The sequence below is a fragment of the Microcaecilia unicolor genome, chromosome 6 (genome assembly GCF_901765095.1).
Source record: "Microcaecilia unicolor chromosome 6, aMicUni1.1, whole genome shotgun sequence".
NCBI lineage: Eukaryota > Metazoa > Chordata > Amphibia > Gymnophiona > Siphonopidae > Microcaecilia > Microcaecilia unicolor.
In genome coordinates, this window is record NC_044036.1 from 290,807,798 (window position 1) to 290,819,829 (window position 12,032).

The following is a 12,032-nucleotide window of genomic DNA, read 5'->3' on the forward strand; positions in this document are numbered from 1 at the left end:
CGTCGTCTGAGTGTTATGGATGACCAGACTGGCAAAGGATAAACATGCTATTCAACTGGCTCATAGATTATGTAGATTCCCTACATATGCAGAAAGAAGCCTGGAATCATGTTACACAGGCAACCATTGTGAACGGCTACAAGCGGGCAAGCTTTGTTAGGGATGTGGAGAGGGACGAAACAGATGCAGCTGTTGCAAACGCGTCAGATGAACAGGCTATTGACATCCCAGCCTGTGTTACTGAAGAGGAGTTTCATCACTACGTAGCTGCTGATTACGATCTACAAACAGCGGACGACAGCACTGATGTCCAGATATGCGCCTACACGCAGGCAACGGCTGATGATAAAACAGATGATGAAATGAGCAGCAAGGCACATGCTGATGAAATTCAACAACCTCCTCCTGTCACTTTTGCAAGAGCGCTGGAGAGTCTCAACACCGTGCGGGCCTATCTGGAGGCCACTGGATGTGAGTGCTATGACAGTTTTTACCGTCTGGCAGACGTAGTCTATGGAACTCACAGACACAGGAGTGTACAGAGGACTATGACTGATTACTTAAAGTAAGCCTAACGGCAGTTAATGGAGACTGTATAATGTCAGTTAAAGGAGGCTGTATACTGTACGTATAATAAACAGTACTGTACATAGGTTTATCAGATGTCAAGCTTCTTTGGGTCACAACGGTTAAGTGCATGCTCCGGTTAACTGCATGTATTTCTTTGGTCCCAGACCCTTGCACTTAAGCGGATTGCACTGTATTTAGTTACAATCTTATGGAGTTTTTTTTTCTACCTTGAAAGTAACACTTTGCAACTGAGTGTATCGTGCATTTATCTGCCTTCCCTGCTTGTGGCTTCTTACTTCCTTACTCCAAAGCAGTTCAAGCAGTGACTAGATTCCCACCCTTCTCCTACATTCCTCTTCCAACAATTTGAGATCTAGAATTGATTTTGACTGTGTCACAATCTATCTTCCTTAGCAGTAACCGACATGCCTCATAAGCCACAGGCATTCCCACCTGTGCAAAACTTCCCTCACAATGTCAATCCTCCCATTTTACATCTGAACTAACTGCCATATAATTAAGCTTGACTGGGGTCAGATGTGAGCAACACATTATTTTGTAAAGAATTCTCTACAGAAGCTACCAATGAACATTTATAATTCAGTTTATGAACTTTTCTCCAATGGCCCTCAGCCACAGAGGTTTTGCAAACCAATTACATGAAGTGGCTATATGTGGAGGTGTTTCAACATGCCATGCAGCTTAATACTTTATGTAATTTACAAAACAAATCTTTAAAAATTAGACAAAGCTATAGACAAAGTGACCACAAAATATCTGCTGGTATTTCTAGCTCTTCCCACACAATACTGGTTGATAATATTGATAAGACTACATGCCAGTTGCTCTAAGGGAATACCTAATACACTGGCAGCCTTGAAGGGGGCACTACGAGCCATTACTTATGTTCTCTTTGTAAACCTGTGGGGCCATGGTGTCAAGAGGTGGTGGATGAACAGCCAGCCTGGAGGGACAATGCTGATACATGTGGGTCAAACACAGACAGATGTTCTTGCATGATGTTCCTGAGAAAAGGGTAGCTTTCATTAAAGCAACTTAGTATTTGACTCTAATCTTGAATTACCAATTGATGTACCACCATTCCAAAAATATTTCAGAGTGGTTTACAATTAAAAAAAAATTAAGATAAAATATAATTCATCCAATTTAAAACAATGTCAAAGACTAGTAACTCCTCCAAACAAAAAATAAAACCACTAGAATCTTTCAACGTATCCTCCACTTAATGTCAGTCAATCGTATATATAGTTCACTGAAATACTATTACTCTGTAATATAAAAAGAATATTTGTGGAAAAAAGCCAATCCTCTTCTAGGGGCACCTTGTAATTGCTCTCAGTTCCTCTTATATACTACTAGTAATGAAGGCCCATTTCAGGGACAAATGAAACGGGCGCTAGCAAGGTCCTCCGCTCCCCCCCGACATAGGCCCCGCCCATCCCCGGAACATGCACGTTGGCCCCCCCCTGCAAAATCGGCAACCCCCCTCTACTACCCTCCCCTCCTGTTACCAGAGTCCCAGCCGTAGAAGTGAAGGGCAAGGTAGTTCGGAGATTCTGGTGCCTTAATCCGTTGTGTTCGCTATGAGCTGTGTGCCCTGATTGGCTGTTCCTGCCCTTGAGGGCGGGACTAGCCAATCAGGGCACAGAGCTCATAGCGAACAGAATGGAAGGCAGCAGAATCTCCGAAGTACATTGCCCTTCAGTTCTGCGGCTGGGACTCCAGTAAGAGGAGGGGAGGGTAGTAGAGGGGGGTTGGCGATTTTGGAGGGGGGGGCCGACGTGCACGTACTGATGGGTGGAGCGTATGTCGGGGAGCAGAGGGGCGTTGGGCGGATGGAGGCATGGGAGTGGTTTGGCATTTTTGGAGGGGGTGATGTGCACGGGCATGTGTGAGATAGGGGGGTTGGATTTTTTGAGGGGCGACACGTGCCTCGTTTAAACACAGATGAAGCAATGGGCTTGAGTAGCTTAGTGTAGTTGTGTTCATTATGACCCGCCCCCCGACGTCATAACGTTTTGACGTGAGGGCGGGGCAGAGTTAGATGGTTTGTAAAAGTGGTTACAGAGCTTCGAACTTACGAACCCTGAAGCCACAAAGTTTAGAACGTTGAGGTTGCTTTTTATGTGCAGATGGGGCGTGGCTGAGGGCGGGTCTATGAGTGAGGGTGAGTAGTCCACACAGCCTAGCCTACACAGAGTACAGGAGTTCAGTACTTCACTGCCACGGAGTGAGCTTCAGAACGTTTGAGGGGGGATTTTATTTATATAGATTTAGATGGGGAGGAAGAGGATGGGACATTAAACTTGAAACCTGACTACAGATTATGAACAGCAAGAAAAGCCATCTGAATGGCGACAATGTATCCAAACCAGGTTATAGTAAAGATGCCTCAATTTTCTGCATGCTTCCTAATATCTTGGGCTATTTGTTTATAGTTTAAATTATACATTTCTCGTCACAGCACAGTACTATGCCAATATATTATATACTAATTCAAAATGTACAGTGCTCCTGGCTTGATCAAGAAATCAGCCTTCCCTGGAAACCACATGCACAATTTGTAGGAACAGCTTCTCAATCATTTTAGCAAGGACTTTGGCAACCATTTTAGCAGCAAGATTTTAAATAATGCTAGTAGTAGCTAGCTAGCAGGAGGGCTTGAGGCTTTGTTTTCTTCTCTTACATATAACCAAAATAATTGCTAGATATATACCACAATAGCAGCAGGGAGAGTGGAACAGAGAGATAGAGAGAAAAAGTGTGTGTGTCTCAGTACTGAAATAGATGGGAGAGCTGCATAGGAGCGAGGTGAGGGGGTGTGTGGATCTCAGTACTGGAATAGCAGGGAGTACTGTGCATGAGCCATGTGTGTGTGTGTGGGGGGGGGGGGGGGGGGAGGTGGATCTTACCACTGCAATAGCATGGAAAGCTGCACAAGAGTAGGTGCATTAGCAGAACATTATATAATGGAGGGTAGTATGTTTGTCCATTCAATAAACTGTGCATGTCCAAGGCTATTTTGTCACTGGGAAAAATATATCAGATGAATAGCAAGGGGTGCTGCTGGTCACGACCGAGGTTCTTTGACAATATAATTCTGGGTACCTTCACCTATTTCTTCCCTTTCTTCCTCAGTCCTCTTCTCATTCTTTTCTGCTTTTAATTCATTGTAAACCACTCTAATACACCCTAGTGTGAAAAGTGGCATATCAAGCACTTGTAAATAAATAAATCACTGAGATAAAGTGAGGCCAGGAATATAACAACTGGAGGAAATCTGGGCAGAGGTGATGGGCTTTGCCATCCCTGCTTATCGTTCTATACTCTTAGAAAAGCACATTTGTATGTGTACAGTTGCCTTTTAGCTCCAAGCACCTAAGTACCATTTGCCAAGTAAAATTCAAAATGACGTCTAATAAGGTGTAATCACTTATACTACCTTGTTTTCTTGAGACAGATGAATGGAACCTGCGGTTTGTCTTTCCTGCTTCTCTTGGGACTAGGCACCTGCTTTGCCCATGACGAGGGTAAAGAGGAAGGAGAGCCAGGGCATGAAGGCATGTTTGGGACACCTTTCCCCTGGGTGTCAGATACCTACCAATCCAACCTCTTCCTAGGAGTCCCCAAGCAGAAGAAATCAGAGGATGTGAGCTCACTCTTCAGCATAGTCAAGGAACTGCAGGGTTTTGGGAAGGAGAGAGCTGGCTTCAGGTTCAGCAGACAGGACAAGGACAATGAGGCAACTGAGCAGAAACGAGGTGGCTCACTCCTGGGCTCACTGGCAGAGGAATTCAATGGCTACAACAGGAAGAAAGGGGGCTTCAGCTTCCGATTTGGGAGAGGGTAAAGACTTTTATTCTCACAAAGCACCAGAGACCCTTTCCCCAGACTTGTGCTCCTGCCCTGCTATAATATGTAAAACAAAGTATCCTAATCCTTAAAAAACAATTGTACATTTGATTGCATGTGCACACATATAGTGTCTCTGTCTGCTGCTCTGTAGGTGTTTGTGCCATACCCTTCTCAAAAATTAAGACACTTTACATCCCAAAATCTGAATGTGCCTTTGAAGCTAATAACCATGGCTCAAGCAGAAAAGGTCTAATGCAAAAGAATACTTCCCTTTTCATTTAATAGGAACTGTAACAGCTACTGCACCTCAGCCCTGTCTACTCTCAGGTAACGAGCATTGCAGGGAACCTAGAAGGGCCAGCTGCTGGATAGGTTTATAGCCACATTTCTTATTAAATAAAAAACTTAAGAGCAGCAGTAGCAGTACTGGGGGCAGGCTACTCGATTATCAACTTTCTCTTTCAGATCACCTGCTTCTCCTTTTCGTCTAATCCCTACATTCCTTTTGTCCTAATATTTTTACTGTATTTGATACTTTTTGGAATAAATGAAGTATCTTATTGTGGTCCCATTGATCATTTGTAAGTATAGAGAGGTTCTTGCCAGACATCTGACTTTGCAGTAATCAATTCCCATGGTACAGAGATTCAACAGCTATGGAGAGTAATCCAACCTCCATGTCCTTGGCTGTCCAGTACTAATTCTTCCAATATGCCACAGTTACAGAGTCTTATACTTGTATGTTTCTACAACCCTAACGACAGTCAATCTCCTGCCTCCAGAAAGTAGACTACTGTCCAAATCCATGACAACCTAAGTAAATATGGTCCTGAGAACGTCTACAAGCACTCTTGTTGGGCAGACTGGATGGACCATGCAGGTCTTTATCTGCCATCATTTACTATGTTATGTTACTATGAGCATCAATCGTCATTCTATTTCCTCACCTCAAACTGAAAAAACTTACTGAATGTTCAAAATCACTTATAGACCCCACTAACAAAAGGGTTTTACAAGGCAGTCTGCAAATGGAGAGGCTGCTGAGAAAGCATGTTCACTACCAGTGTAAAATATTTTCCACATGCATTACGTTCTTGTTTTGAATAAACCTGTCTTAATAAAGTCTCCCAAAACTAGCTAGTACTATGCTCATGCTGAGCTCTCAAGTAAAGAAATTCAAGCACCGATATTAAAAGCAGGGAGGATGACTGACCCAGACATGGCAGTAAGTCCCTCTGTTTCTTATCCTATGATTATCCTAGAAAAGGCAGGTGGCAATTAAAAAGCCTGTTCAAACATTTAGCACTATTACCATAGAACTATATGCTTGGAGATAAAGGCTAACAAAACAATGTGACATCTCTGAGTGGACTAACTCTCTCAGAAGCTATTCAAGCTAACAACTCCTCTCGTCTGGAGCAGATTTATATAAGACCTTCAAAATGAAAACAGACACTCCAGCAGAAACAAAATGGAGGCAAGCACCTCCTCACTCACTATCGGACACAATTGTGCTATTTCTGTGACTTTCTTATGCTAACACTGAGGTGCCAAACAGAGACCACAGGCATTTCTAGCTGTGGAGGAGGGCTAGTGGTTAGGGTGGTGGACTTTGGTCCTGGGGAACTGAGTTCGATTCCCACTTCAGGCACAGGCAGCTCCTTGTGACTGGGCAAGTCACTTAACCCTCCATTGCCCCATGTAAGCCGCATTGAGCTTGCCATGAGTGGGAAAGCGCGGGGCACAAATGTAACAAAAATAAAAAAAAATAAATATTGCCCCTACTGCTAACTGCCCAAAGCACTACCACACTGCCCCATGGAAAGGAGCCATGAAGGCTGTAAAGACATCGCTCTCCCAGCTGCCTCCTACCTTGGGCACCAAGGATCTCCAGGTATGACACAGGAGTACCCTCCCCCACTTCACTGAGTTTGCCACCCCTGAGTAACACTTCACTCCTACCTCTCAGTGGAAACCGCATTCTTTAAAAATTACCTGGCGCTGAGTGCTCCTCTTTTACCTTATACAGGCAGCCTTAACAGTGAAATTTTCATTTGGCAAATAAAAGTACCAAAAACCCCAACCTGAAGAGAAGGGAGGTGACAAGTTGCCCTGTGGTTAGGTCATGGTTTTTGCTTTTTGTCTTGAAGTGGTGCATGGTGCAGGCTTGCGGAATGTTCGCACTATGCACAATCACGGACATAGTTACCAAACCACAACACAGGGACGCTTCTGAAAGATTTATTAAAAAAAACAAAAACAAAAAACTATGAAAGTAGACACATTAAAAAAAAAAAGCCAAATACATTAAACAAATTTGTATTTTGACAATCTGTAAAAAAGACAGTGCAGGAAAAGGAGAGAAGTATTTACAACTGAAGAGAAAAAAGTAGGTAAGATCAGGTCATAAAGGTGCAGTACAATGCACTCTAGGGTGCCCTGGAAAACCAAACAGTATCTTACCCCAAACACTTCTGGCAGTTCTTTATTGAAGGCAACCTGTGTCTTATTTTTCATTTTTGTCTCACACATTTTGTAACACAGCAGAAGTGTGAAGGTAAATCATGACTGGCATACCAAAACAAAAATGTGTAAATTTGAGACCTAAGGGGGAACAGAAACTGCAAAAGGAGGTCCGGTTTATTCCTGAATGAGTCCCTTTTTCATGTCTGGGGGGAGCCTACAATTGTACAATTACGCCCCCTGGGTCAACACAGCCTAGGATGGCCCTTAAGGAACAGTGAACAGAAATTGGGCTTCTTGCCGACTAGCCAAAGCAGTACCTTATGTGGCTTTATGACCAGTATTATACTGGGGTTTTTAGTCCTACTACAATAAAAAGATCTTCCCAATGGATTAAATATGCACTCTCTTATGTAGGCTGCTTCATTTGCAAGCCTGAACCATGATTTCCTAATGCCCAGCAACACCATCAAGCTCTCAACACCGAATAGGGTAGATGTCATAGCATCCAAAACTCAGCTTAATGCTGTCCCTTCTGCAACTTTGCTGCTTGATAGACACCTTGTAAACACCAACAAGTTGCAACTCCTACTGTCTTTTCACATTTTAGGAATCTGAGCACTCCACCTAACCCAAGCATTCACTGACTCCTCCTCTTCTGCTGACCTTTTCCTCCTCTGCCTCGGTCCCAGCTCCTCCCATGCTGCCCAGTCCCTTCTGAGTTCAGGTCAGAGTAGGAAGGAACGTGTACATCGTAAGACTGTGGTGAGCAGAAACACAAGCTGTACTGCTGAACATGATCTTTTCTTTGCAGTAGTCTCCTGCCATGCTACAGCTTCTGGCACCACCATCACATTAATAGGCCTGGAGAACTGCAGCTGTTAACAACATGCCATGAGAAACAGGATAAATTACAAAAAAAAAAAAAAAAACCCTCACTAAATAAAAGAACCCAAACCCTGCTGTTTATGTATGTGCTGAAGAGGTGATTAGGTGGCCCAGACATTTAAGAATCTGTTCTCCTACAGTTTCAAAACTAAATTGTTTTATCAGTAAAGCTCAATGTCAGAAAAGTCTTCTTTGGTTCTCTCCTGCTAGCTAAAAGTGCAGATCTTTGCCAGAGAGAGGCTGTGCAGGACACTGAAGATGAGGGAGACTTTGGGTCCTGCGGTGTGTTAAGGCAGTGAAGTCTTAAGATTATTGCTCTCTGTTGCCCCCTTGTGCTTTCATTACTGCATTACTGTACTGTGCTGAACTCTTCTAGGTTTGTGCTTGGAGTTGTGCTGGCACAATTCAACCAAAAAAAAAAAAACCCACAGCAGATACTGAATATAGCACAATATATTACAGGACAGAGTATCGACAAACACAGGAGAATGGTCAAGTCCGTGGCTGGGAATAATGGAAAGCAAAGTATGAACGATAGACATCTTGCTAAAGTTTCACTTTCTCCATTGGTTTGAAGTCCTTAATGCTTGGGAGGGTAACAAAGCTGAAATGCTAAGGGACAATATGAGACTTCTCTTGCTACACCTACGAACATCTTCCTGTACTGACAATGTTTCAATTCATAGCTCTTTTACAACTGTTTTATAAAACGGAGAGGGCAGAGCACAGCCCACTGACCAGCCACTGCATGGGAACACTGTAGGTAAGATGGCAAGGCATGATCAGACAAACCCAGATCTCTGCCTAACTGTATGTCTTTATGCTGCTTTTCAATGACATTAACAAGGCAGTACTGTATGAGGACAGCCAACTGACTACCATGAGACATTAGTAGAAAACACACATCCTAAGCAGGATACTGTGGGACAAATGGCAGCAGAAATGTCTTTACTTCAAGCCTTTCCACCAGTCCAAACCAACACAAACGGTTCCATTTCCAAAACCATTATAAAAGGCAGAATGTGCAGCTATCTTTCCATCAGTGCTGCACTGAATAGGCACTCCACTGATCAATGGCTTCAGACAATAGAATTTGGCTTACAGAAATCAAAGTGCAAAGGGCAGGAGTTTCTGTGCCCTACCACAGTACTGCACTTTGAGGTTTCAGGTATGTTTACTTGCACAAGGCTGTGCTGACTCCTACTGCCTATTGTTAAAGGCTTGCTGTAGACTCCGGCAATCTGGAGGCAGGTTTCATCAGCTAAGCAATGTCCTCCTGGTTTTTGGGTGCTACCTCTGAACGATGTCACTGATTTCTTTCACTGACGAGAGAAGTTTGCTGAAGTCCTGTGTTGCAGCAGGGCCACTGTTGATAGAAGCCGGGCAGATCTGCAACTCCCGCAAACTGTTCTCCAGCTTGTTGATGGCCTCTCGAAAGGCAAACTTATTCCTCATCTGCTGGATGGAGTCTACATAGCTGACACAGAAGGTATAGAGGTTCTTGCCAGCCTCCAGCACAGCGCTATGGCTCACCATCTGCTCTGCGTTCTTTGTGATGGCAGTGCGCAGGGCCTCAGTGCTTTCCAGGACAATGTCCTTGGTAACAGTACCGCTAGCAATCCTCTCTGGCAGCTGGCGAGTTTTCCTCAAGGAGACGCGGGTGGAAATGAGGGGAATGAAAGCTGTGGAAAACTGCTGGTCCCCAGTTGGTGTTGATGTAGATGGTGAGGAACTAGGGGATGCTGTCAGTTTTGTGGAGGATTGTGGCTTTGGTATGGAAGGAAGCAAGGGTTTTTTCAAGCCTTCCCCTAGTTGGCTTGTTTTGGCAGTATCACTAACTATAGTGTCTGCACCCTGAGTCAACTGTTTTGATTTGGTGGCTAGCGTTGGCTCTCCTGCTGTTTCCTGGTTAAGGCTAGGATTCAGCTTGCTAGATTTTGCACTAGAAGAAGCGCCAGCAGCAGCAGATGATGGTGGAGGTGGAGGAGCAGGTTTGATCTTGGAAGTCTTTCCTTTGTCCTTGGTTGACTGCTCTGGAGGATGTTTGGGTCGCCTCTGCCTTGACTCTTCTGTAGATACTTTACTAACACCTGAGTGTGCCCCGGAGTTCTGTTTTGTAGCAGCTGTGTGCTCTGAAGTACCAGAGGTGACTAATGTACAGGGTTTGGTATTATCTTCTTTGTGGGAAGGAGTATTGGTGGGAGGAGCTATTGCTTGTCGACGCAATAACTTTGGAGTTAAAGTGGGTGGACTTGATCCAGGACTGGATTCTGCATCTCTGAATACTTCATCTATTGTCTCATCACTTTTCTTTGGCAACCCAGGTGGTGGAGTTACTGTTCCTCGGAAAGAGGGTTCTATTTTAGTTTCGTTGGCTCGTTTTCGGGGCAGAGCGGGTTTCTCACTTTTGTGGCAATCAAAAAGCCGCACAGTGGACTGCAGGTCCCGAGGTAGCGTAACAGACTTCCACTCTGGATCCCTGCCTCCATGTGGTACACTAGATGCAGAGCAGGAACGAAGGAAGCGTTTGCTAGAATTTGGGTTGTTCTCTTCCTCGTTAGCTGTTAACGTAACAGATTTCTTCCACAGGTGAGGTGACAAAAAAGCAGCATTCCCAGAGATGGCACCATTTGTGATGGTGGCACCATTGCTCGGACTCTGGAACTTTGCAGGGTCTATGAGGTCACCCATGTTGCTAGTATCACGGCCCTCCTCATCCCCCAGTTTACGCTCAAATTGGACATCGATCTCACGAAAAGAGCTGCTGCGTTTTGGTGGAGTGGGGGCGGTCTTCTTTTTCTTCTTGATCAGGGCGCTGAACAGGTTGGTCTTTTTGTCTTTTGGAAGCAGCCGCTCATCTTCATTGCTGTCTGGAGCAACCCGCTCTCTTCGAGGAAGTAATGGAGAGACCGCTAGTTCATGCTCCACAGGATCTGTAAAGAAAAAAACAACGCTAATTGCCACTGTTAAACTAGGAATGGGTATTTCCTACCCTGAGGCAGAGTTGGGAAAAGCTCTAATCCCGACCCCATCCCCGACATAAGTGCACTCCCAACATTCTGCTCTAGAGGGGATCTGGTCAAAATAGCCCTGGCAAAAAGTCCCAAACAAAAAAATAGCCTTGACCAAAAAAAAAAGCCCCCCCCCCCCCCCCCCCCGACAAAAGGGTCAGCCCACAATTTGGCTCCTAACAGAAGGACCAACCCCTGAGTATTTTACCCGTTCTGCTCCTGCTGCAGCAACTGTGTGTCTTTCTGAGTCCTGCTGCTGCTTTGAGCAGAGGTATGTTTCCCTTTTACCACCCCAACTGCAATGCTCGCTATCCGGAATGTCTCCCTCTTCCTCCTGCCTGCCTTGTGCTTCATCTCCTTCTCCTCTCAGCCATCCTCCAATGTTCCTGTGGGACACCAGCAGTATCAGCAATGAAAACAAGATGCTTCAGCCAGCCCCGGAAGCATTCCCTCCGTTGTGTCCAGCCTTGTCTGACACAACATGTCCGTGTAAGCAGGACACAAGAGACCGAATGCTTCTGGCGCCGGCCGAAGCAGCTTGTTGATGCTGCTGCCGGCCCACAGGAAAGTTGGAGGATTGCTTGGGGGGGGGGGGGGGGGGGGGGGGGAGGAGGGTGGAGAGGGAGGGGAAAGATACCAGACTGCGCAGGGTAGGCAGGAGGAAGACATGCTGGACTACATTGGGAGGTGGGTGGGAAGGAAGGGTAAGAGATGCAGTCCCAGACCATAGGAAGGGAAGAAAGGGAGAGAGATGCCAGAATGCAGTGAAGGGGATAGTAAAACAGAAATGACAAAACACAGGGGTGCGGAGAGAAAGATGCTGCACTGGAGAGGGAGTTGAAGGAAGAGAGAGCTCAGATGAGGGAGTGAAGAATAGAGGAGACGGAGATATGCTGGACCCACGGAAGAAGGTAGAAATAGGAGGAGGAGGAGATGCTGGACCCCCAGAGGAAGGAAGACAGAGATTTTACTATACTTCTTATTTTTATGAAGGACTCTTTTGTTACAGGGGCCATTTTGCCAAGGGCTATTTTGTTACAAGGCTGGGGTGTCGCTCCAAAGAATCAAATGCACAGGGAGGTCTCTGAACACAATCATGTCTATGAAGGTATAAATATTCATGAAGAAAGCAACGTACGTACCACAGCAAAGAGAGGGCGCAAAGTACGCACACAAGTCCAAACAGTGAAAGAAAGCACCAAGAGCCCGTGTCGGGTCATCTTT

The 12,032-nt window shown here is 45.2% G+C and overlaps 2 protein-coding genes across 3 annotated transcripts in view; one reads left to right on the top strand and one right to left on the bottom strand.

Moving 5' to 3' along the window:
- The first annotated feature begins 4,051 nt into the window (after window positions 1-4,051).
- Window positions 4,052-4,441, top strand: QRFP (pyroglutamylated RFamide peptide). The gene has a single exon (XM_030206838.1). It carries the CDS (start codon window positions 4,052-4,054, stop codon window positions 4,439-4,441), a length of 390 nt encoding a protein of 129 aa, XP_030062698.1.
- A 2,278-nt stretch (window positions 4,442-6,719) lies between these two features.
- ABL1 (ABL proto-oncogene 1, non-receptor tyrosine kinase) overlaps window positions 6,720-12,032 on the bottom strand; it is a 190,379-nt gene continuing 185,066 nt past the window's right edge. For both annotated transcript variants that reach the window (XM_030207823.1, XM_030207822.1), the window contains one exon: window positions 6,720-10,730. In XM_030207823.1, coding sequence (XP_030063683.1) covers window positions 9,088-10,730 — 1,643 coding nt within the window. In that variant the 3' untranslated portion in view covers window positions 6,720-9,087. The remainder of the gene's footprint in view (window positions 10,731-12,032) is intronic.

What these genes read in the sequence shown, in the direction of transcription:
- QRFP (XM_030206838.1), top strand. Translation starts at nt 4,052, where the DNA reads ATGAATGGAACCTGCGGTTTGTCTTTCCTGCTTCTCTTGGGACTAGGC.